This window comes from Patagioenas fasciata, chromosome 2 (assembly GCF_037038585.1).
Source record: "Patagioenas fasciata isolate bPatFas1 chromosome 2, bPatFas1.hap1, whole genome shotgun sequence".
Taxonomy (NCBI): domain Eukaryota; kingdom Metazoa; phylum Chordata; class Aves; order Columbiformes; family Columbidae; genus Patagioenas; species Patagioenas fasciata.
The window spans coordinates 34,302,178-34,329,292 of NC_092521.1; the positions used below are offsets into that span (position 1 = coordinate 34,302,178).

The window sequence follows — 27,115 nt, forward strand, 5'->3', positions numbered from 1 at the left end:
TTTCAATTCCATACTATGATTATTATTACGAGAAAATGGCAGAAATCAATGTGTGTGTGTGTGTGTGTGTATGTGTGTGTGTGTTACAGCTTTTAGAAGAGACAAATAGGCACCAAGCCACTATGTCTGCAGTTGTGGCTTTTTTCTTAGTATATTTGAGTCCATGAAGTACAGTAATAAAGTCTTTGGATTCAGATACTAAAACTATAAGAAGTTACAGACTGCCAAAGTCACTTAGAAAAAGCAATAATCATAATCCTATAAGTTTTTATGATTGGGGAGTTTATCTTACATTTTTTGAAGCCAGCAAAACCCACAGAGTTTTAAGTAAATTTTCACATTTTTCCTGTAATTACCTGTTATGTAAATTTCATGCAACCAGTGTGTTGCAAGTGATATATATTATGATGTGAAGAGAGATCAAATACTGGTTTTGTATTATATGTTTTGCCCTACAAGTACCTTTTTATTATTTGCTAAAAGATCTGTAACACTGTGGACCTTTTTGCCCTAAAATTTAAAAAAAATATTATCCTTAAGACACGACATCAACTCTGTATAGAGATATTAAGAAATACAGACTTTGTCAACTATGATGTTTTATATAGTTTTCCTGAATAAGTTTACTGATTAATAGAGCTTCCAAGTTTTCTAACTAGAATTATTCTAACAAAAACATAATTTGAAATGTACCGTTCTCTAAAAACTGACATTTGTTTTAATATTTTCTGGGAGTTTTTTGTATTTTTAGAAGTAATTGAAAGAGGTAAAAATCAGCAGAACACCGAAAAATGTTAAGATAATATTTCAAATCGGAAAAAAAAATCCATTTTGATACAAAAATAATTCCTAGTCTCTTCCTGTAAGCTGTTCTTATTTTTCGTCTAGCTGTATCCCTGGGTGATGATTTTTGTTGCTTTCTTAGATGTGGAGTCTAGAATAACTGCCAGATACTGGGGCTGATGATAGCAGTTGTCATACGTACTGTTTTATTTCATTTGTCCCATATACAGAGCAATTTTAAAAAGTGTGGCAGAGAGGAAGTGCAATGCACTAAACATCCCTTAGAAATTCTCTAGGCAAATTATCACAGGAGTCCACATGTTCCCATTCCTTGAGCAGGCTCGCCTTCTCTGTGCCGAATCCTTTTTACATGGCATTCTCTTTCCTTGAAGCTTATGTTTTGTGATGAGAGGGCTGCTTTTTCTTTTTTTTTTTCACTTAACTATGTCATCATGCACAGCTGAAGCTCAGGCGTGCATCTAATTTTTTGTGCCTCCAGCTAGATTCAGAAGCACTCTCCAGTCAACCAATATAATTGGCTTTGGTGATTGGAAACAACGTTGTTTGCAGTTATTTCTTCACCCCTTTCCAAAAACCTCCTGTCTGCAGGAATTAACATTATGGGGCCAAGAAGCTGCAAAAAAATATTCGTCACTACGGAGACTCGGTAAGAAAATAGGATAAGATATAGTCTAGTCTATAAAGTAGGATAGGATATAGTCTGTCCTATCAAGTAGGATAGGCAAATGCACATGAAGATTTATCCTTTTCTCTAAAAGTACATGGCACTTAGTGACATGAAAAGATACTGGCAGTGAATCATTGGCAGAAATGGGGAAAAACTCTATGAGCATAGTATACAGAAGTGTATTTTGCCCACTGTAAGTTTCCCCACAGGAAAACTTGTTTTCTGCTAGAAATGGTGCTGCTTAACTTGCTGAAATTGAAGACTGTGCCATCTTCGATATTTCTGTGCCAGTGCTAGGTTCAAGTACAATCAATAGGAAAGCAAATCTTCATTCATTCAGACTCCTGACAGAATTATGGATAAAACTGATTAATCACATGAACAGCCAGCTCTGTTATCCAGGGGCAGATTATCTGGCATGCGCATAAATAATGCCAGGCTAGTGGGATATGAGATTAGGGAGAATACCATCTAAAAGGAACCTTCTCTAGTGATACTTAACAGCAATTTAAAACCATTTTTTAAATTCAAATATCTGCATTTGAGTCTTTTTCCAGACAGGTGAGCATGACTGAGGACCTGAAAGACAGACTAGGGAAATTGAACAAATTTATCTCAATTGCTAAAAGTGAATTTTCAGGAATACCTTCTTTTTTGGCATGCTATCCTTCATTCACCTAAAATCTTCCTGAACTGCTGAGTACACATGTGACTAGTATGTTACAGGAACATGTACCTTGGCACCCCTGAGTTCCTGAGTGGTTCTGGTTTTATTAATGTGGACCGTAAAGGCCTAAAGGAGAATGCAAACAGGTTCTGAATCTTGGCGTAACAAGGCAGCTGATTCCTCAACAAACACATAGATTGGTGTTTGCCATAGGACTATACATGTATTTGTAGGACAGCAGAGCACGTTAATGCTGACCACTGCAGGAGTCAAACAGAGGACCAAACTGCACGTAGTACAAGTTTCTTATTTTTAATGGAGTAAAAGGGGTGCCTTCAGTAAGATGATCAGGGCACTAAGGTCAGATGTCTGAAATATCTCATGTAAACAGTCCCTAAATCATCTAATCTTACTTCCTGTAAACAAAAGACCATGTCATTTTTTTTCCCAGAAAATGGATTAAAGAGGACTTTTAGTACACTGCCTAATACAATTTTAAAGACTTAGAAAGATCCATCTTTTTCTCTGTAAAATATACCCAGAATGTTTCAAGATTGACTCTGCCTAAATTCAGCTTCTAATCATTGAACTGGTTACGTCTTTATCTGAAACACTTGTCTTCTCCAGTTTGTCTTCCCCATTTTCCACTGTCAGATATCTGTGTTTACACCATGGTGTGGCTTCTCCATGTTTCTTCAATAATGAGTGGATATGAGGCTCAAGAGCTTTAAGTTAAAAAACTTGTCTTTTTAGAACCTCAGTTATTCCGTGGCTCTGACATTTCTTTTTCCTTCTTGAGATGTAGATGAGCTGGGCATTGTTCCATTAGTGGTTTTATGGATTCTGGATTGTGTAGTACAGCAAGAACAAATTCCTGTTTATGCTCAATTTTCATCTCTTCATGCATAAAGACGACATTAACCCTCCCTTTTGCCGCAGTGTGTGGGCCTGGCCCATACTCCTATGCTACTTTCCATGACAGTCTCCCATTCTGGCTAGATTTTTTGCTTCCCAGTGTTCCATTTCAGTACAGTTAAATGCAACAGGGTTTGGAATGCTTAGCATTGAACATTAGGTTACAGTAAAGTGTCCTTTTTGGGTTTGTGTTTAGGGGTGGTGGTTGTTTGTTTGTTTGTTTAATCCAGAAATTGCAAAATCTGCCAACCCAACCATAGTATGTTTTAGCTTGTATTGAGACATTATAAAAGTAAAATATTAAGCAACTCTGGAGCAAAAAACAATTGCTTAGGTAAAAGGGATATCAGTCCTTTTCTTTTATGTCTTCTGCATTAAGCTTCAAGATGTGTCTAGCTTTTCATCCATTTTGATGTGTCTTAGTAATTCTAAGTAATTTATGCTGTTGTTTAATTATGTTGTCATAGCGTACAAAATCAGAAACCTTGAAAGCAATCTAAGTAGGTTAAACCAATGCAATCTAGATAAGGTATAGGACCCATCATCCTTACATGTGTATGAAATATTTAGCAAAATCTACTCTCTGTTAAATCATCATGTCTGACATTATATGCTATTAGCCTGTAAATCTTTATGGATGCAGACATAGTTTATTTATGCTGTTGTTTATGCCCAAGACTGACATCTGGCTAACCAATCATCACCCCCAGGTTATTTTTTCAAGTACTGAAATAAGGTTGGCCATTTGCCAATTGTAAGGAATTTCCTCAGATTTTCCAGAGTTGTTAGCTGAAGGTTAGTATTTTTTCAGTTCTTGGAATATGAGTTAAGACTGAAAAAAAATGAGGAATGGATTTAAGCTGGGAAGGAGGAGGAGTTTTCAGAAACAAAAAACATTGGGCAAGGTGATACAGATCAATGTGCCAGCAGCATGTACATAATAGATCAGGTTTTGGTTCACTAAATGAGGCTTTACTGGTAGTGCCAAGGTAGTTCAGTTCCTTAGTGAAGTCAGTTCACGAAGAGAGAGCGACTGGTAGAAACCGGTGGAAATCTAGCAAAGCACAAAGGAGATTACTCAAGTGAAGCACTTTGAAGATTTTTTTTTTTTTTTTTTAAGTTCAGACTTCTTGATTGAGGTCATATATCTCAATTGGTCAATTCAATCTGTAGTTTAGGAGCACTTTAAATTCCTCACTGACATGAAGCTCTCATATTGCAATACCTGTACATCAGTCTTTTTCCTCTCCCTGTTTCTCTCTGACACTCCCATTTCTCACTGGTATTCAATGACTTACCCTCACTTCTGAGGAATATTACAGCAATGAGTTACTCTAAGTGTTGAAGCCAAGACTTCTGGGGTAGCTCTACATAGTTGTGGACATCTGTATTTTTAATCCTACAGTAGCAGAATATTGGTTTTCACCTAGTATTATCACTGAAAGAATCTGAGGGAGATGACTAGCATACTTGATAAATGGCAGTCTCTCACGGTGTCAAAAAATGCATAGATGCTAGATTGTTATCTTACATTCATTATTGATATATCAGAAGAATATGGAAATAAAATGAGGATAAGGAGACAATGAAACTACCAAAGAATGAGTCCTTAAAATATTCTTCTTCCTTCTTAGCTCCTCTTTTCCTGGAAATGCGACTGATCTCTGTGGCAATTTTATCAGAATTTGGCTGTGCAGAATTGAGCCTCTGAAAGATAGAAGGAAATGTAAAAATGTTTGAAAGTTTCATAACTGGGGGGGGGGGTGGGATGGCGGGGAGGGGAGAATAGTCTTTGCTTTCTAGAAAAATCACTGCATTTTAGAATTTTGGAAGATGGGATTGTTTTTTAGAGAATTCCAGTGTCAAAAAGGATGATGCAGATAGAAACCTACAATATGTAGTGTTACTTAAACAAACCTGATAGCTGTCATTAATTAAATATATCTCTGAGAACTACTTGTAGGTTTAGCCTTTACTGATCTTTTTTTGATAATATGAAAATCTGTGAATAATAACATTGTTAAGATTATTAATTTAGGATAATTTGCTAGGAACATAATTGTGTTTCATACATTTGGCAAATAGAAAGCAGAGAAAATAATTTCTATCATTTTAAGAAATAGAAAGCAAGCTCCTGGAAAGCTTTATGCTGGAATCACTGTGTTTAATAAAAACTGAAAAATGAAACAAAGTAAACATATGTTGCTTACATTTTTAGTTGACTGAATGAGGCAGCATTACAAGTGCATTGAAGGATACCATGGAAATACAAAATAATCTGGAAAGTAATAGACAGTTCTAAATTAGGTTTAAGTTTAGATGAACATTATATAATGCTTTACAGACACATGGCTTTACATATAAGCATTGTTGCTGCAGAATGCTAGATAATGTTGTTTAAGCTATTCAGCCCTCAATACTCCTCATTCAAGTCACTTTTCAGACACAAGTAGATAGCAATCTGATTGTAGTATTGCTGGAAGGGGAGGCTGCTTGTAAAAATCCTGACTCCGTGCTTATAATCTTTGGAGTGTAGCTAAGATGATGTATATGTTTACCTATACAACCTAACACAGAAAAGAAAGTTATCAGTAGTGGTATCAGTTGCCCCACAGTCTAGAAAGCTTGGGCTTCTTTCAAAATCAGACCCTGATATGAGTCCAAATAAAATTTCTAACAATAGCAAAGTTTTTCACTTAACCATTGGTCTTCCAGCCCTTGCTCACAGGCAACAGACGGGTAGATACAGGGACTCCACACGCTGTCACTTGGCACCAACACTCTGCATGAGCTGCAGCTGTGGGTTCCTTTTTCAAGGAAGTGCAGTTTGATTCCTGCCGCAGATACAACTTAATGTTGTCTCTGTCTTGATAGCATTTACCACCACTGTGGACTCATTAGTTAAGTGGTAGATTGTTCCTCTAAATATGAATTAGTTTTGGTTTAAATACTTCAATTTTATATTTGTTTGAAAGCTTCCAAGCACATTTGAGACATCAGACTGAACAGTAATGGTAGGATGATATTTTCAAGTAGATACACAGGTAAAAACACATGGCAGTTCAAAAGTAAGCGTTATGCGTTACAGTTGCTGGGAATTATTTTTTACAAAGAACTGCCTGTGCACGTAAAAGAAAAATCATTCAAGGCCTTTTGCTGTGGGTTGGAACCTGCATGCAGCATTGCAGAGCAAGTCGCTGGTTTTCCCATACTCTTTGCAGTCTGTGGATTGCTGTCTCCTTCCCTGCATAGTTTCTGCTTTGCCTTACTGGAGAAGTGTGTGGAACAGCACACAAAGCCTATGGCAGTCCTTTTCTTGGCTGAGGGAGAGGAAAGGAAATATCCTTTTGAGCTTTCTCTTTCAAAAGTTCCCATGAAGATTTCTTGTTCCGGCGAAAGATGTAGAGCTCTGGGGGAAAAAAAAAAAAAGCAATTCTCAAATAGATGGTGAACATTCAAATGTGCATCATTTTGACTTGATATATGGTAAGCTTAAATTTCCATTAACAATTACTGATAATAAAGAAAACTTAAAGACTTCACTGTGATGAAATTACTTCAGGGAAAAAAGGTAAAGAATGCTTTCCCAAACTGTGTAAAGCATAAATGGAGCAAATGGATTATATTTCAGTGGGGCTACCCTGCTTTGATAGCTCTCCCTTATAAACATTGTTATTCCAAACAAACATATTCCTTCATAGTCTCTGATAGTAATGCTGTGATAAAGTGGGGATCAGTGCAAGGCAGAATAAAGGAAGTACAAACAAAGTGTAGTGCCAAGCACCAGTAACTGTAAACAGGTATTTTGAAAAAAATACAGTAAAATCAAGTGTGGAAGTCAGAGTAAAAAAAATGAAATTAAATAGCAATAGAAGAATTGAATCTGGCAATTACAAGTAAGTATGCAGAAAGTGTCTGAATATGTCTGAGTATGCAGTTGCAAATTGAGATAATGAAGTACATATTGCTGAAGTTGGCCAGTAAAGCATCCAAATGCCAAGGTGATAAAGAGCAAATAATGAAGAGCCTGTGTTCACAGGTGAAGCACGGTGCTTTTGCTCTGTGCAGGTGCATCAGCTCTGCTGCTTTCTTCCATTCTTTTCACATTTGCCAGACGTCGTGAATGCTGCTGAGAAGGCCGCCAGGGAGGTGTCTCAGCACAGCCACATGCACATGGTTCTGCTGGGTTGGCCTGCGCAGGAGCAGAAGCGCTTTTCTTGTGCCTGTTCGGTTCTCCTTGCTGTGCCATCTCACAGTGACAGTGCAGCACCGAGGCTCTGCTCAAGTGTGTCACCGAGACAGGCCTTGGCAGCGCTCCCCTCAGAACAGTCGCTCCTGTTCTGGTCTGCTGAAACTCCCGAGTGTGAGTACAAAAGGGGCAGAATAGCAGGAAGTGCGAGTTTAAAAAAAGAGGTGAGAAGGCAGCCAGGGAAAGCAGTGCTCATTTACCTTCTGTTCCACTGGCTTCTTCCTGCTGTGACTTGCTTCTGCCCAGCTTCATGTGACAAATTTTCACTAGCTTATTACTCATGTCATCAATTCCTTAACTAATTGATACTGGATGTTTGGGCAGGATGTATGATTCACTTCTTGGATATAATAATATAGAAGATTCACAGGCATCAATAAATAGCTGTACTATCCTGGCAGTATGTTTTCCTGTTGCTGGTCATTTAGTATATTAGCTTTTAAAGCATCTATTGTAGTCGTGGCAATAGTATTAGACTATTTTTATATGGGAATAGTCTGGTTGTTCTATCATCACAAAGGGATGATCAGTGTCTAGTTTATCTATGTGCAGACTACGTTGTCTCACAAAGCAATGTCTCAGTGCTAGGATTGCTTCATTAAGTTTATGCTACATAGACATAATTATGCAGAAGCTAAGAATAGCTCATCTAATCAAAAATATTGATTATAAAGAAAGAACGGGTTTGATTACTGTTACTAAGCAAGCACATACTGTACAACCATTCATGAACAGCGCAGAACACATATGGGATTATATGGTGTATTTGTTTTGATTAACAGTTTCTTACCCCATCCTGAGGACAACTCAAAGGTGTTACTGCTTATTTGCTTGTTATCTTTTTTTTCTCAAAGACATGGAGGGACTTGTGAGAAGGCAGAATGAACTGATATTTTTCCAGTAAATTATGACAAGCTAAGCTTTGAAATAACATTCAGCATTTGCCACACACACATTTTAGGGAGGATGTAACTTAAATAAATCTTCAGGCACCACAGATGAAACTGTCTATGTGGGTTTTTTTATGTCTGTGTTTATACTAGTACCCTACAGGATTAAACATCCTCTCAGAAATGCAAAGTCTGCTGTACTGTTAATCTCTTGGTGCTCATTCTGGTTAATGCTAACATTTAATTCTTGCATTGTCTAAAACACAGAACTCTTCTTCATTCCTCAAAAATAAAACTGAATTTTTACAGCTAAACTGTTGAAAGTTTTCATTTATTTGATTGCTGTAGATTAGTATCACCAGGCACATGAGATAAAATTTGCAGTTGTCCTCTTAGCTAATTTTTTCTTACTTCAGTGTCAGTTTTCTACTAGAACATTATGAGAAATTTCCTGAGATCATGAAATATAATATATCTGGTTTAGAAATGTTATTAATATCTCTACAGGCTCAAAAAATTCTGCCAGTTTGCCATGTTTACCTTCCCCTCCTTTCTAATGAACCATTTCATAGCTCTAGGCTATGTGTTAATGCTATAGGGGCAGAGAGGGATCACTGCCATCAGGAATTTCTAAACAGATGACTGTGTAAAAAATGAAGTGGGGAGGGAAGATGGGACAAGCAGTGATGCAATCCTGCAGTAACACAGGTATCAATTTACACAGTCTGGAATCAGAGGCACTTGCACAAGCTGTTCTCAAGTCTTTTTAGGAAGTAGCAGAAGGAAAAAAGTGAAAGCGGAGGGCAGATGACTTTGCGGAAGTATTCCAAACTGTTGTCTTGACTTCAGAAAAGTTGCGTTTTCAGATTGTTTTGGATTTGAAATTCAGTGAGTTACACGAATTTAAAACTGTTAAGTCTTCCTTTATACAAATGCATATTGAAGCATCAAACAGATTTTCCATCATATTTCTTTCCAGCATGGAAATTTAGAAATTTTAGTTAAAAGCTTGGGCTGTGAACTGTGTACCTACAAGTAAATGTGATAAAAGGATGAGCAGGACTGGAGAACTGAGAAAAAGAATGTGTTGATTCTGAAGTACTTTGACTGATTTGCAGTTACTCACAGCAAGTGGGCATAAGAGTGCACTAAGCAGTACGGTGTAGGTAGCTGAGGACAGTAGTCCTTGCTCTCACATTATTGATGCATCTCATAAAAGACTCCTCTGCATATAAACTATTTTCTACTCCGTACAGAACTGCACATGCAAGAGCTAAAGCTGATGCTGCGGATCAGGCTGCTCAGGCTGCTCGCCAGGAATGTGATATTGCAAGAGCAGTTGCCAGAGAACTTTCACCAAATTTCTACCAACCAGGTAATTCAAGATTTTTTTTTTTTTTTTATGGCTAGTTTGTTTTTTTTTTTTTTCTTGCAGTGAAAGGATTCTTTGTCAAATTAAAAAGTTGATTTTGTTTTGAATGTTGTCATTCATACAGAAACAGTAGACGTGTAGGTAACAAAGAGTGTACATTGCTGAAGGAGATTTTGTTTTCATTTTGTAATCATTTGGTGACTATTGCTTTCTATAAAACCGGTTAAGTATCAAAAAGTCAGTATCAAGCATACAGTTTTGCCTCAAATTAATAGCTTCTTCAGGATGGTGTCAAAGATAGGCTTCAGAGGACATAAATCAGAAAAAAAAAATGGAGTTATTTCTGTAATGTGTTTATTAGGAGACAGATCCTTAGCTTTTTTACTGATCAAGGGAATTCTTGACAGTCTTGGTTAGCCGAAGCCTGAATTCTGGAGAATGCGTTACCATTACACATACATAACTTGTGAGGGAATCTTGCTCTGTTATGCCTGTGGTGCTCTGTGAAACAACAGTCCCATACTCAAGATATCATAGAATTAAGTCTGTGCCACCTATATCAACATTGCAGCCTGTTTTCACCTCTCACATGGTTTGGAAAGCTGCTAAAGAAATAAGCAAAGTGGGTTTTACTTTGTTTTTCATGTGTCTTTCCATGAGGTTAATACTTTTCTGTAGTGCTCTTTAGCTCAAGATTGGATAGATAAAAGGGAACTCCATTTGCCAAGTTAATGTCTTTTCATAAGTTTGTCCTTTCTTTCACCTGTCAAATGAGTTGAGTCAAATCTTGTTATTACTTTTCAAGGACTTGTCTGCACTTGTGTGCTAATATAGATTATAGCTCTGAGATTCATTTTCACCTGCCATCATCTTCTGCACATCCTTGTTTCAGACACAAACCCATTTATTCTCAAATGTACCCGTATGGTGGCTGCAGGCTAATATCATGACCCACAAAATCAAAGAACAACAACATTCTTTAGCACTTTCTAACAACCCACCTGTTTCCTTCAATTTTTAGTATAGATGGCCACTATATATGAATTGTTAATGTCAGCTTAAATAATACTCACTTCTTTCTTTATTCCTACATATTTAGTTCTAGAGAGCAATCTGTGTGCTCAGCAGAACTATTTCCAGTAGTAAGACTTTACTAGCTTTAAAATGGTATTAATAGGTACCCTTTCAGTGTTGAGAATGACCTCAGTACAACCTCACCTGTGGACTTATATTACTGGCCTATACTTACTCCTATGATACCCAAGTCTTTTTCTTTTTTCATTATTTCATTCTTCCATCAACTAATGAACTCTCAATTTATAGTAGTAGTTCACCTTACCAGTCCTAAGTTAAGAAGTCATAAGGTTAGCCATGCAAAGAACTAATAACAGATACCCTGTCACAGGAAAGTTTGATAGAGAATAGAAGAGGGAATTAAAGCATTTGGAAGAAAAGTATCTCGAAGCTGCAAAACCTTTGAAATAAAGAAATGGTAAGAGTACTCAAGAGAAAATGCAAACATCTGATGGTGTGAAATTTGACACCAAGAAATCCCCCAGCTCAAGAATTTGTTAGGTGTCTTTTTTTTTTTTTCCTTCCTGCTGCACGATGTGAAGTAGCATTGCTGGCAAATTTGGCTGAGATTTGGGGAGAGAAGGTCCAGGATTCTTATTTTCCTGTCATTTAAAACCTTTATTCCAGATATGGAAGGGTAGAGTTGGTATCTCTTCCCCAAATGCAGCAGTGATGTAGCAAAACATTTCTTAAAGTCTAGTTACTCTGTTCTTTGTGTGGAAATGTCTATCAGTTAGCTAGCTGCCTATCAAAAGATTAATAGCTCTTTTTGGAGTCTAGATTTTAAATTTCCTCATTATTTTCAAGATGGCCAAATACAGCATATTTGTACATGTTTGAAAAAAGATCTGTTCCCATTGCTTAATTAACTTTAAGATGACAAGATGCTAACTAAATTTCAATTATCCCAAATAAGCTGCAGCAAAACACCAGATTCATACATCCTGGTGATCCTTTCAAATAGTATTATTATGTCAGAGATACTTTTCTATCTTCAGTGTTCATCTTGCCTTTTTCAGATACATTCTTTTCTGAGCAGTACCAGTTAACCCTGAGACTCACTTGTATACATACTTGCTTATTTAAATATTTTCCGAGCATCATACTATGAGTCACTGGACAATGTTAGCACTAGCTTTTGTCATTTATGGTAATCAAATAGATAAATATTTCAGATATTTACACTCACACAAAAAGCAGTAAATATCTGCTTTTCAAATAGCATGTTTTGTATGATTGAGTGAAAACAAGGTAACCGTTATTGCTTCCTAATAACAACCTCTTGGTTTTCTTCTGTTGCTTGAACTTTGTGTTTTTACAGTACCTTTATAAGTTTCTGTTAGTGCTACTGAAAGGTAATGATCAGTTTGTATCTCAGTCTCTGAAACTATAGTTAAGAGAACGCTTTCCATTGTGCTAAATTGTCTCGAAAATAAGTTATTGTGGGAAAGTATAATTTTTCTCTTATCGCTCGAACTGCTTAGTATGGCAGGCAAGCGTGCTATCAGCAATGGATACATGTATGTACTATATGAACAAGTCTCTTCAAAGAAACAGGGAAAAAAGTGAAATACAAATACCTCACTGTAAACAGCAGTTAAGCTTTTTTTTTTTGTCTTAATGAGTGATCTCTGCATTACCTGCAGCCTAAGTCCTTTTAAATATTTGAAAATCTTTTGATAAAGCTCTTACATTTCAGATTCTTATAAAGGAACCTTCTGGGCCATATAACCTAGTATTACACACAATTTATAACTACAGTGAATATTCATCACTCATTGTACCATGGCAGTTCTTACTTCCCAATGACTTTTTCTCACATTTCAATTTTGTGTTCATCAAGACATTCATTAGAAGCTGCCAAAAGGTTCTAGCTTTGTAATGTAGTTTAAAAGAGGACTGAAAGCAGAACAAAGTGGTGGGAAGCAAAGTGATGTTCCAGCAGAAGAGAAAAATAATGTTAGTCTGAATCATGAATATTGAGGTATGGTAGAAATCTTGAAATTTAGCTTTCCCAATAGCAGATTACCTTAATATTTGCATATAAGGAAAGCAAGTGTGATTGGAAAGGCCAGTGCCATGGTGTAAGGACTTAAAAGATTACAGGGAGCTGTTTCTTCTAAGCTTGCTCACACTAGTCTCAGGCAAGGCTCTGCTTTTACTTCTGCTGTAACAGAGATTTGGCTAATAATTAGTATCTATGAGGACGGTGTATCTTTGCAGAGCCCTGCCCACCATGCTATACATTTTGTAGATTTAACAAATATTTCAGTCTCTATGGAGACCATACTTTATAGGCCTTTTTATCAGAAAGTAAAACAAATTTACAGAAATCCCAGCTCTAACCTGTTTGGTTCCTCCAGGCATCACTAAACTTGTAGATGTGTCAGAAGAGAGCATACCAGGACAGGAAACAAATGGAACCTGAGTCATATCTTCATTCAAAGGAGTCATCCAGGGACAGTTTAAGGTTGTCTTTGCTTAGAGAAAAACTATAAATGCTGTTTTGTGTCTCTTGCTAAAACCTAGAGAAGAGCAAATGACTAATGGAGTGTTGTATCAAAGGTGTAACAGAAAGGAAAAGCTTTTGCCTCCCAGTAAAAAGGAAGAATTTTGTTCTATGCTTGCAAAAGATTAAAGGATGCTTTGACATTCTAAATTCTACACACCATTTCTAGGATATAGTCTTGTAAACTATGAGGAGGCAAGCTGAAGTATGAACTGTCACAGACTGGACAACCATGCCATAATTGTCTGTGTGCCCATATATCTTACAGAGAACGCATACTGCTCTTTCATTCAGTTTGAATAAGTAACATTTGATTAACTGAAAGAGGGGTAAAACTACTTTGCTGCAAGGTAAGAGCAGTTTGAGCACTTTACTATGGAGCAATTGAGGTCTAGAAATTCAGATCTGAATTGGTTTACGGAGATTATTTGTCAGGCCAACCGGCTACCAGACAAACATATGTGGCTTACCAGAACAATTCAGCCAGCCTTTGACCTCCTAAACCAGGCAAGAGATAAATCAAGGAGCAGTTTATCAACTGCCACTCTTTAGAGAGATTGGCAGAATTTGTTTAGGTGAAATATGTGAGCAGAGAACAAAGATTTTCTAATGAAAATAATAAGAATTTGTCATTTTTTTTACCAGCATTTTTTTATGTTTAATTACTGTTACAGCATCAGTATCCAGATGCTGAACATCACTTACTTCAGAAATAAACATTTTAAACTTACAATAAGGCAATTTCTAATGGCATCTAATGCCTTAAAGGGCATTTCTGTTTTCCATTATCTTTTGACCAGTGGTGGATATCTGTAGCCACGGAAGAAAACACATCCTTCCCATCTTCCTCCACTCTGCCATTTCCACCTACTCCAGTTCACAAAATGCAAATTCCATATGGACAGGAATGTGAGATTTCTGCCTGATGCTAATTAACTGGAATATACTGGCTAAATGCATGTGAACCACGCCAGATATTTTTATTTAAAAAGCCAATTACAATGAACATTTTGCCTGATTAGAGTTACCAGCCATGCCATCAGTTTGTGCCTTAAAGCGTACGGAAGCTCACTAGTTATTCTTAGTCATACAAGAGCCTGTTTTTTCTGAAACCATTCAGCATACGGCTTGATCATCCTCACACAACTGTTGTCTAGATTCTTTCTATGGCATCTTTTCTCTACAATTTATTGCTTCCATCCTATTTCTATGCAACTTTGGAGAAGCCAGAGCATATAGAATTATCCCAAGGCACTTCTGTTGTATCTAATAATCAAAGAAAGAAGGTGCATTAAAGGAAAGATAATTTTGAGTCATATAATCAAATTATTTGCTTTAGGAAAAAAAAAGGCAAGTAATTAGTTCTGAGTAAATTAACTTTTTAAAACTAACAACAGAGAACAGTTTCCTGGAGAGAGAGAAAGCTGCTGCAGTCACTGTATATTTCACAAGCCTTCATTAAGTACTGAGCTAGTTAATTTGCATCTAGATACAACTTCTGGTTGCCTAGTAAAGGCTACAGGATGTGACTATGAAGCTAACCAGATAGCCAGGCAACTAGCCTGGACTAGCTTCAGTGTTGTCTTGGCTACACTGCTGCCTTGAAGCTACTGCTTGAATTCTTGCTTAGGTATCTGAGTGCCAGCACGGCAGTGTTAATTACAAGAATAATCTGAGAGAAAGAGATCAGTGCTACCTTAGAGTTTTAATTGCCTTCTCTCTCCTGTCCACAATTATTCATTTGCTGCCAAAAAGAACCATTCCTTCCAGGACACAGAACCTGACCACTGTTGGCCTGCACCAATAAATTTCTATATTGGTCTGTTGTGGTGTCCATCAGCCAAGGACAAGATGGAGTAGACTATCACATGGGAGTATTATCACAGTGTCAACATTTCCATTATAAATCCTATTTATAACTGCATCATAAATATTTGTTACATGTTGGAATTCAGCTAACAAGGTCTGTACTGTGAGAACGTTCCTTACAGTGCTAATTTTCACTAGAGTGTGGTGATTTATTTTGAAAGGATTTTATTATACTAGTGAAGGTTCAAGGTATGTTGAAAAAGGTTAGGTTTCTCATGCTATTTTTTTAACATGCTATGTGGGTTACATTAGCACATTTCTACAGCTGTGCTAGTTGGAGTGCCTTGCACTACTTGACCATGAGCAGTTGACACCTGTTGTGGGCTTTTTTGCTGTTGTTTACATAGGTAATGGGGATGAGAGATGAATTTCAGAGGGAAGGGTAGAATATTAGAGAAAAATAATCTCTGCTGCAGCATTCTACATTTGTCAAGGCCAGAGAAATAGATGGCTAATATACACATCACTTTATTCAAATAAAGTCTGAATAATATTCAAATAAAGACTTACTTAGCAGTAGAGAGAATGTAGAGAGAGAACTGAAAAAAGAAAGATGTTTTGCAGATTATACACCTAAGTAATGTAAAGTAATGTAGTATTGTTCAGGATGATGTAGATCATGCTGGGAATTTGGAAGAGATGAAAATTTCTACCTATTAGTCTTGTAACAGTTTTTTACTCTGATCATAATCTGAGCAGGAGTCAAATCTGGAACTGAAATGCAGCCAGCACAGAATTGGTAGTTGAATTTTTTGAATGGTGAGGTTAAATAGAATGAAGATTGTAAAAAGAGAAAGTGAAGGGACCTTCCTTTAAAGTATAGTTTAAAAGTGAAAGAAAAATAAGGGGGAAATAAAAGGATAAATCACAGAAGTTAACAGAGAAGGAAAGTTCCAGAAGAGGAGAACGGCTAATGGTGTCTGATACTGAGATATGACTAAGAAATCAGCGGAGTCTCCTCAAAAAGTATCAGAGGAAGGACAGAAGGTATCTCAGACTATTTGACAGACTATGAAAAATATGGATTTGAAGAAGAGGAACCATAAATGCATATTGCAAACTTAGAATTTAGAAATGAAAACTTGAGCGCAGAGGTGAAGGGGAGGAAATAACACCGTATGAGGTCAGAATAGTAAATGCCATGATGAGAGGTTTCTCTTAAAATACAAAAGGTCAAGAATATTTTGGGAGAGAAGCCAGAATAGGATGGAAGACTAAGCAGAATTAAATTAATTGTTGCGGGTTTTTAGTTCTGGCATTTCCAGTGCGGCAGTAGGTTCTTTTAGCCCACTTCAGACTCTTAAGTTTCTTAACTGATTCCATTGCTAGATATAAGGAATTAATTTTGCTAGAAGTATGATGCAGCTTAATGAATACTGCCATGTTTTCATGAATACTGTTACTCAGTATTGAAAAATTTGGGATTAACCTTCTACTCTCCAAGAAAATTCATAAAACCATGTGTTTCAAAAGCAGTAAATTTTACTCCTGCTTTTGCATCTTTTCATGTTCATAATTTCAAGTGTTTTTTCTACGAACACAAGGGGATAAAGGCAACTAGTAGAAAAAATTAAGTCTGCCATTGTCACGTAATGATGAATCCCTTTAAAATACCTAGAGTTTAAGTAAAGCAGTAACGGGTAATGAATCTGTGTCTAGAATCAATGGAGTCTAAAACTGTCTAGTTATTTCCATGTTACTTTGCCCATCTAAATCGTTCAGATGTAATTTCAGTTATACGGTGACATATATATATTTCATGTCTTCCCAGTGTTGAACCTTATTGGCACATATTTCACAGGCATAAGAAGTGCTGACATCTAGGACCCAAGCCCTCAGTATAGATCTTAGGGTCTGCTTTTTCTTTTTACTCAGAAGAGTGGAAAGACATTCAAAGAAGAACAATGAAGACATTGTTTCTTTGACAAATAAGGATTTTAAAAGAGCCAAAAGTTAGAGATCTTTGGCAAAAATTTCACTGTTATTGAATTTACAAAAGAGCAATACCCTTGTATTGAAAAGTATCTGACAGCTATGAATGATGTTTTTCTCCTCCTCCTAAAATCTCTAAATCATATGATTTTGTGGTTGCTTTAAGTTGTTTGTGGAAGTGGACGCAGTATTAATCTGAAACTGTTTGATCCGTATCAGCAGAATAACTACTCTAATTTCAGTACTTTCTAATATTTATGTAAACCTGCATATGTGGACAGATGGACCAGGAGCTTGAGGGTTGGTTTGTGTAAGAAATTTTCTTTAAAATTGTTCTCAGTGTGGGATATCAAATTCTGCAAAGACCATCAAATGCAAGGAAGAAAAACCTACTGCTTCCTCCATACTTGTGTGTGGCCCAAGAGGCAACGTATCTGTTACAGCTTTGACATCCTATTACCAATCTCTTCCTGGGAACTGTGATGCTTATGTTAAAAGTTATGGTGTGAGATATGACTTGTATGCAAGAGGTGAGAATATACTAAGAGAGCAATGAACAATGTATATTAAGAGCCGTAAGTATTCTGGTTTTAATGTAAAACATGAAGGCCAAGCTAGTTTCAGTTTTGATCATGAACTTCATCAAATATAGCGTATTTTCCTGTTTAGCTAAAAGACAAGTCATGACAGTTACTGATCTATAATGCTTTGAAAACCTGTGTTTAGGTAGCTTTCCTGTCTGATTCCAATTGGAATCCTAGAGGTTGTTGATGAGAAGGGGGGGAAAAAAAAAAAAGGAAGCGAAAAATAGCAGGGAGAGAAAAGCTGGTAAAATTATGAGGAATTTGGTAGTCATCTTATTTGAGTCTTCACTAATGACTAGCCAAATATCTCAGATGATATGTTGCATATTTGTATAATATGGTGAACAGTGTATTTAAATCAGCTGGTAATATTGAAGTGGTATGTTGCGAACACAATCCAGAACAGAGGAAAACAAAGTTCTCGGTAACATTCCGCATATAGCTGTGAATGCTGCCATTTACAGCAGTGATTGCTCACCAAATACAAGCTAGTTCTCAGAATTATCAGACCTAGTATTTAAACTGAAGACAGAGACTTGTTCCTCAGAAGTGCTCCGAGAAGTCATTAAGGGCTGACAGACTCAACCAGTTGGAGATGAGACGTGAACCTGCTTCTGCTGAGGTCAGTTGCCGAATTCCCATGGAGCAGGATGATAGCCATGCACGTGAAATGGGATACGGCAGGAGAAGCAGCTGATACTGTTCCAGGCTACATATACAGAAGAAGCACGTCATGGAGAAGACTGGTAATGGTCCTTTCTCTGCATGAGCCCAGTGATGCTGAATTTGAAATATTGTTTGTAACTTCAGGCATCATCATACAAGAAAGATGGGGACTTGCTTGGATAAATGTAAAGCCGTGTGATTCTTCTGAGTAAAGGCAGCTATTATGCCACATGAACAGTCTCTTTATATATATATATATCTCTACAATTCATGTCTTCAGAGAATACACAGTTGTGATGAGAACAGTATCACAGCTTTTCACTTCTGCCCATCCTTTATGATAGATATAAAGGAGCTTAAAGAGCACTACTGCTGCAGTTAACATTTGCTAAACTTTCCAGTGGATTTTTTCCCAGCTTTCAGAAAAAGCTTCCCATGATCAGAGGTTCATGTACCATTCTTAATAATAGCAGTAAAACATACATTGACGCTAGGCTTCAGCCTCTCTCTTGCTCCAGTCCAGCTTGGCTGAAGTAAAGTAAGCTCTACATTTTCTGTGAAAAAGCTAAAAACTTACCTTCTCAGTTATCTCACACTAAACAGCCTGAAGACTCAGAAGTATTCAAGTAGATTATAATATGTGAAGCTGGGAGCCTTCACATTAAGCACAATGTGTGTGTATTATTATACCTAACCTGGGAAAATGAATCCTGTCCTATATACAGGAGTCGTATGCCAACACCACATAATCGTATCAATTATTTTGAAGTCCTGTTAGAATTCATCAACAGAGAGTTCAGTAAGTAAAGAAAGCCTTAATTAATATAACTGGTCCTGAGCAACTTCTGTGTCTGTAAGCTCATGTCCCAGTGAGGTGGTAGAGCTGCACAGCACTTGTAAAGCAGTTTGTCAGGAAGGATAAATCTGTTAAATTTTTCTGGTGGTAATGAATCCAAAAGTATAAGGGCCTACATACTGCAATCTACTATGCAGATGTAATTGTGAATTTTGTACCCTGTTTTATAAATGTCACAGCTGCTTTAGTCACCTACTAAAGCAGTCACAGAAATGGAGCAAAGATTGGATTTACAATCAGAATAAATACATTGTTCTTATTTAGTGCAGACTGCTGGCAGTTTTTGAGATACATTAGTCTATTCTTTCCTGCCTTCAGATCCTTCAGTATGTAAATGTCTGCTCCATAATGGTGCACTTAGAAACCTTTTGAGGAAGAAAATCCTACCTTTAGGGATTATTTTATCCATAACTATTTATCAGGGAATACAAAAATGCAAAATACAAAAATACTGTTTAAGTATTCAGGTGTGATAATAATAGAAAAATTCTTATTTCAGGTTTGGAGGGACTGATAGGAAGGGAGAGAAGAGGCAGTCTGGGTTTCATACAGATAGGAACTGCATTAATATAATATCTGTGTTTTATCATCCTACTGCTAGACTGACGAGTTTGTGATGTTGCATGAGATTTGGATTGTTTGGTGGAAATCTGTTTACTTTTATGTTATCATTTCTGTCCATGAGCTCGAGTAGATGTTTTAATATTTTCAAGAAGTTTCTACAATATTGTGAGATAACATAATGCCATATACTTTTCAGCTAATACCTGTGAAATGCAGAGACTAGCAGTAAAGTAAGCCATTCAGAAGCCACCCCAATAGCTCTCTTGTGCTGTGTAAACAGCAGAGCAGGGTAAACATGGGGGCATAAGAACTAGCTTTGGATTTGGCCGAAGTGTGTGCATGTCCTTGTATGTGTGGCTGGTAAATAACTAACTCAGCACTCTTTATCTTTCTCTAGTCCATTACAGGAAGTGTTTGATGTGGGTTTTGAGAAGGCCCTGTCATTTTCGTTGATGTCAAAACCAGGAAAATAAAGCACTGGTAGATATTTTAGAGATGGTAGATGGGTATTGTAGCAAAACTCCTTGGAAATTGTTTGTGAGCCTGCACAAAACTCCTTTCTGAGCAAAGATAAAGAAAGCAGCTGGAACACAAAGATTTGTCTGGGGTTCTTCTACACAAGACACTTAGTAAGCAATTTCCACCAGTGATTGCCTGTTATAGGTGCTTATCTCTACTTAGCAAGAATAGAAGGTTGCATTTAAGACTGCATGAAAACCTTCTTGCATTCACTGATTCTACCTTTTAAAGTTACTTCTAGGTGAAAGATTTGCATATTCTGACTCCTGCATTACTGAATGATTATGTGACTTTGTCAGATTATGGCAATAACGTAAAGATAGCACAAAGTATGATATTGTATTATATTTTTAGGTCATGTTGGTAGGACATGGTTTGAAGGACAGCAGGCTGCCAGGTCAAATCACAACTCCTCCATAAAATAAATACATGTAGGCATCATTCTCCATGACGTTCATGGATCTAATGGGTGAGAAACTGTTGGCACATGGTAGTTTCAGTGTTGCCTCCAGTGCAGTAGGAGAGGAAAGGCTACCAGGAGTAGTACTTGCAGAAACAGCGATGTTAACAACAGCTTGAGAACCCCAGAGGTCTAAGCTGGAGAAACTTCAGCAAAGTAAATGTATTTTCAAGGGGGGAGGAGGAGAAAATGCAGAGTTGGTAGTGAAAGTGAATCAAGAAAGATGAAAGAAAGATCAAGAAAGAAATCATCCCAAATAGTAAACATTATAGAGGGTGTTTCAGAAAGATGGACCCAATTTGAAATCACTGTAACTAGTGAAATTGGGTCCATCCTTTTGAAACACCGTGTATTCCAGGATATTTTTTGGATTATGCAAAGCATGCAGTCTTCTGCCTTACTTTTACACAGAATCACAGAATGGTTGGGGTTGGAAGTGACCTCTGGAGATCATCTAGTCCAACCCACCTTATAGTTTGCTTTCCTATCCAGCCATGGTAATTCCAAGTTACTGGTACTAAGTCCAAGCAAAAATAACAAGTACTGTAAGGCAGCCAAATGGAACTTAAAAATTAATCCAGACAAGATTTTTCATTTGTTCCTTGCTAGGGAAGCTGCTTGCTAGCATTTAAAATGCTGATCAGACATCACCAAAATGCAGTTGCCATCAGAGGCTGAAAGTTAAAGCAGGCATCTTGTAAGTCTCAATAGGCAGTGTCAACAATCCCTTCCATTTCAATTCTTCTCTCTCTTCTGTGACAAGCATTATTTTTAAACTTTAGCAAATGTGTTATTTTTTTCTGTAAAGCATTCTCAAGTGCAGTTAAGGAGAGCCATTATTCCAGCTGGCATAACCAACTTTAGATGCAGCCAAAACAGGGCAACAGGGCCTACATATGTCATTTTGAATTAAGGAATTATTTAGAAACATGTATGTGCATCACTAGGAGTAAGGCATTTCTTTCTTGGGAAATCCAACTTGGCAATCAAGTCAGGTGCCCACTGACTGTCTGGAAGCCAGAAATCTTATACACCTTGCTGCACATTGGCCCAACCATGAGGCAACTGCACCATTCCATGTGCTATTGCTGGGGCACTGTATCTATCAGAAGGATGCTGCAGACACCTGGGGTGATAACCTCTTAAACTACCGTGTATATGTCAGGGAGAAATGGTCTCTCAGAGCCCTGTGCCTCTTTAAGCACCCCGTGTTATATCCCATCCATTTTTTTATGGCTATAATCCTAAACCTTTGATTTCTAGTTCCATTCAGTCCCAGTTCAGTCTGCCAAGATGGTAGACAGGGCTGCCAAACATTACTAAAACCACAACCATAGCTCTGCTCTGCTGAATTCATCAACGTTTTACATGTGATATTGCCCAGCCCTCCCTCCATTCATTTGGGCTGAATTCAAGCCAGCCGCCTAGCAGGTAAGAGCTTTTTTTTCTCCTGTTACAAATACAACCTTCAGAAAAATAAGAATAAAACAGAGGAAGTACTAATGACATTAATTATAGTTCCTCCCCCCCACACACATCTCCACGATGAAGCAATAATAAAAAACCCTGTCTTTCTAAAATTTACTGAATATAGTTATTTACAGTTTCGTAATGACTCATTGAATCACTTCTTCTGGCAGACTGATAAATGATTATTTCTATTTCCTTCACCTACAGTTACCATCCCAAATGCTGAGGAATTATTAGAGATGTCCTATCCTGCAAAATCCTACCTGCAGGAAAGATCCTATACGAATTGATCCTTTAATGGATCACCAGGCTTTCCAAGTTGTATTAATGATCATCAGAGTAGCAAATAAATCTTATTATGAGAGCATAGATATTGTTGCCAACAGTGATACTTCAGAAAACCGTTGATCACGTGAGAAGAAAAACAACAGATGGTTTTCACCGGCTAATTTCTCAAACAGTGAATAGCAACCTCTAGTACCAACACCAAACTATATATTTCCCTTTTTTAGTACAGGGCATTTAAACACAAAAGACTTTTGCTTCAGCAGCATGGTGTCCTGGATTTGTACTAGGATATAACGCGCAGTAAGAAACGTCCTTGTCATATACTATTTCCTTCTCTGGATCTTTGAATTCTGATTCGGACAGTTCTCAGCTTCTCCAGGAAGATGACCTTGAAGAAGATACGTGACAAACTTACGGCCAAAGTGCTGTGTTGGCTTTCGATTACTCAGAAGACTTGCACTCCGTTCCTAGATTTGACAAAGGCTTCCTGTGCAACTTGAGGCTATCACTTTACCAAAGCCTTAGCAAAGCTTTGAGCATGACAGTGCTTTATTGACAACTGACCAATGAATTCAGAGAGATTATTCAGAAGAAGCATTTGTTTTGGGTCATGTTTTCCCTTCAGTTTAACTCCCACATCTGTGAAGCAGGCTACTGGTATAATCTTTTTGCTGTCTTTTTTACTTTATTTCTAGATTGTCAACTGTTCAGAATAGTAATTCTCTCTTTTTTATAGAAATGTTTAGTATTTTAGTAAAAAGAGGCTTCCAGTCTTGCAAGGTTTGCATTTAGACTGCAGTGTCCTGATTGAGCAGATAGCTTTGATTGTGTCCTCATTACTCCCCAGACAATGGGTAAACCTGGCAGTAAAGACTGAGTCTTTCAACTCACAATGCATATGTGTAAACAAAATTAGGGAGTGAAGTGTCTGCCTCATGGGTGGAATATATCTATAAGTGAAACATAGATTTTCCTGTAATCACAAAATTATAATGTAATTTGTTACCTGGGTTACTCTTTATATAGCACTGTATATTTGTTAACTCCTTATGTAGCACTAAATATAGTTAGGTTACGTCACATAATGTCTACTCTAGTTTAAAAAGCAGAAATAAACACATGCTTACCTAATAATCGCTTCTAATATACCTTGACATTTAATAACATTATTTCAGCATCAGCAGTACTTTAAATGTTATATTCTGTAAATATTATATTCTAGAGCCTGCATTACTGTCATTGCAATCTTTTTTTCTTTCAAAAGACTAATAAAATTGTAATATTAAATGCTTGCTTTTCCTGAAATGTAAGAATGATAAGGCTGTGGGGACAAAAGAATAGAAGAATTATCATGAAAAAATTATAAGATGTTCATAAAATTATTGCTAAAGTTGGGGACTTTTTCTTAAGAAGAATCCGTCTCATTATTATTACTATTATTATTATATCTTAATGGAAAAATTGCATAGATTAAGAACCTAAATGCTATTTCAATATATTAAATAGGTGGTTTTGCCATGGTTTTAATTTTCCTCTGAAAAACAGAGAGGACATGTCTGAAGAACAAAACCAACCTCTGCAGTAAAGAACACATCAACCTCTAGGTTTTAAATATAGTTTTGCAAGTTATGATGACCTAATTAAGCATGGTCTCATTGGTATAATTACAGTGCCTTCCATCCAAATCACTTTTGACTGATTTAAAGGTTGTGGCTGGGCCTTCACAAACTGGAGGGGAAGGAGGATCTTCACCTCTTGTGCAGCAGCCAACCAGTTTACAACTGAGAGTACCACAGGGGCTGGAAACATCCAGGTGACAAGGCTGCTAGAGTCCTATAGGTTGTGCTTACCTATAGGGTCCTATAGGAACCTACTTCAGTCACATAGAGTCAATGGTGGCAGGACTAGGCATCCTCTGTCATATTACATTGAGAAGCTGTCATCTGCATTGCCTCGTGTCTCAGGGTTAGCTCAGAGAAACCTCCTCTCCCAGAACTTTTTTGCTGCTCCTGGAGGGTGGATTTTCTAGTGGAGTCCTAGTGGAGTTTACCACAGCATTCCCTATAATTAGGAACACATCTGACACTTTGAAGATGTTTCCTGTGGAAACTGGTTGTTGATATCAACAGAATTCCCTGTCTTAAATAATTTTGGGTCAGAGAAAAGCTTTTAAACCTGAGTGTCATGCATGTTTAGTTTATTATATGTGGACCAAGACATTTTAATGTGACCAAGGTCATACAGGAGTACATGGGAAGTTGCAAATGATTGGGATACAGTGGATTAACTCTTAAATAAAACAGTGCTACATAGAACTAAAATGTTCTAGAATATACTGTATTTCAGTTTACACAGTACTATTTTTAATTCAACATTATTTTAGTTCATTTAATTCTCTAAATTTCTAACTAATCTATAGTATTAGAAAACTACAGAAGTGTTCTTGGATTACTTGAAAATGCGTTGTCCTGCAGTCCTGCCACAAAACATCAGGATTTATTTTGTTTCATTGATACATTACTAGAAGTCCTTTTTACCAGTTACGAGATGTATTAACTTAAGGATTTTGAGAATATAAAAATGCTTTTTACTAATATGAGGCAAAAGCTCATTAAATTGTGGAAATGAGATTTATGGCAGGTTTCTCAGTTATGCATACTGACTATGGAATTCAGAATTGCTCCTTGAAGGATCACTAGTTCAACTGTAAGGACCTCCTGAACTTATCCTCTTTCAGCTCCACCTCTTTCCCATATCCTGTTTTTTTCTCTTTTGCAAAGAGGCTTAAATCAGTGAAAGTGGTTAGATGGAATAGGCCGGAGTATGACCTGAATCTTGTATATATAAATACATATCCAAACCTTTTTCCTCACTACCCTAGGTGCATTCTGCAATCCCTCTCAAGCTTCAGATTTCATCCCAAGTTGATAAGGCACTAAGTCTCTTATTAGCCTTCTTGAGAAACACTGGCTGCTTTTACGCTGTCCTGCAAGATGGCATTTTCTGACACTGCTTGAGCCACAATCCTGAGACAGCCCCATGGTGCCAATACATGCACCTCACTAGGCCATAGGGGAAACATGTGGCTGTCACCGCTCTAAAAATGCTGTGGCAGAACCAGGGCACTCTTCTTTTTTCATTTACAGGGCTGGACATGCTATCATATCGCTTATTGGAGCCCTTCCAGGAGGAAGGACACATTACACAAGAACTCCACAAGAAATTGTAGATTTAGAAAAACTATGAGTGTGTCTGCAAGCAAACCAAAGCGTTGCCCAACCCACAGCCATCAATGAAATGCTGTTCAAGCAGACAGCAGGCGATATGAGACTTTTCATGTGTACATCCCACACATCCACTCAGTCCTTGGACTTTCAGAGGCTACTCCCCCCAAATACTGGCTAACTCACGCTTCAATGGCGCCATCCAGCCACTGGCATCAAAACGGCTGTGGGAGCCAAAACCACCCCATTATGACCTTCAGCCAGCACAGGTGCATCAATTTTGAACAGGCAGTAGCATGGCCAGCATGTCACCATAAGGAAACACCCAGGTTCATCCGCCAAGAAAGCTTATCTTTGGTTAGAAAACACTTATCGGTTCTGCAGACCAGGTTCTCCTTAGACGCTCAGACATATCATGTTTAGGAATATATCCACTGATTGTTTGAACTGCAAACCGATGAACAGAATTCCATCTTTATTTCCTAGACAGATAATCCCACCGTACCTTCTTCCCACCCTCACAGCCTATTCTTTTCTTCATTAAGATTAGGCAGCTGAGAAATCTTGTAGGACCAGATGTTAGTGACGCCCTTTCCAAATTCCCTTGGCCCTGATTCCTTTAAACTCAGGCTGTAGAGTGCACTTGGCTGAAGTGTCTGAAGAAAAAGGACTCCATTGCCTATGTCTGTAGTGTAAAATAATGCCTTTAATGAAGGGGGCAAGGTAAGTCCTGACAACTGTGTTCTTGCTGCTTGGAGCCAGTGGTTCAGACAGGTGCATAAGCTGATTGTACTGAATACAGTGAACAGACATAAAAAAACGTTCTTGGACAATCTCCAAAGCTAACTTCAGTACAGAGCCAAGAATTTGAGTGTTGGAAAGATTTGCCTGGCAAGGCTGGAGGCAAGGGATGTATCTCTAATAGCCATATGTGATGTACTGAGAGGTGGGAGGGAGGGCTGCTGTGTTATGTTAAGCCAATTGTTGAGTGGCTGGTCAGACACCCTCAGACTTGGATGCAGATGGCTACAGCCTTCTCTGGTGGGGCTCAGTGTCACCTGTCATGAAACATTGCCAAATACCCAGTAAAAATGCAAAATTGTTAGCCTGTAGACAGTTAACGTCTTTGGAGGTCTTCAGTTAAAGATGGCGGTTTTGTTTTGGTTAAAGTTTTTTTGGTCTTAACTGTACCAATCTCTTGTGGAGACATGGGCAGCCAAGACCTGACTCCCTTCTCGTCTCAGAAATTCCAACACAGTTTGGAGGTCTTGGGAAGAGTGAGAATCCCTCTGGTCGGCCTTGGGAGGCTTTTCATTGATCAAAGGAGACAGTGGACAGGGATGACATTTCTGAGGCACAGATGTGTTCCTTATGGAAGTGTCTGCAGTCCATTAAGTGCTGTCAGGTATTAGGAAAAGTCATATCCTTATGTGTGGTGGGCAGTGAAAAGTTGTCACAGGACGTGCATTTTCTAGATAGGTCACAAGCACAACAGGTGCCATTTGAACACCATTGTAAGGCTGAAGAGATGGTATT

The 27,115-nt window shown here is 37.6% G+C and overlaps 1 protein-coding gene across 5 annotated transcripts in view; it reads left to right on the forward strand.

Moving 5' to 3' along the window:
* JPH1 (junctophilin 1) overlaps positions 1 to 27,115 on the forward strand; it is an 82,018-nt gene that overhangs the window by 41,507 nt on the left and 13,396 nt on the right. For all 5 annotated transcript variants that reach the window (XR_011737396.1, XM_065830383.2, XM_065830381.2 and 2 more), the window contains exon 3: positions 9,449 to 9,567. Coding sequence is in view for 4 of the 5 variants with exons in the window: in XM_065830383.2 (XP_065686455.1) it covers positions 9,449 to 9,567 (119 nt within the window). In the remaining variant the exon portion in view is untranslated. The remainder of the gene's footprint in view (positions 1 to 9,448; positions 9,568 to 27,115) is intronic.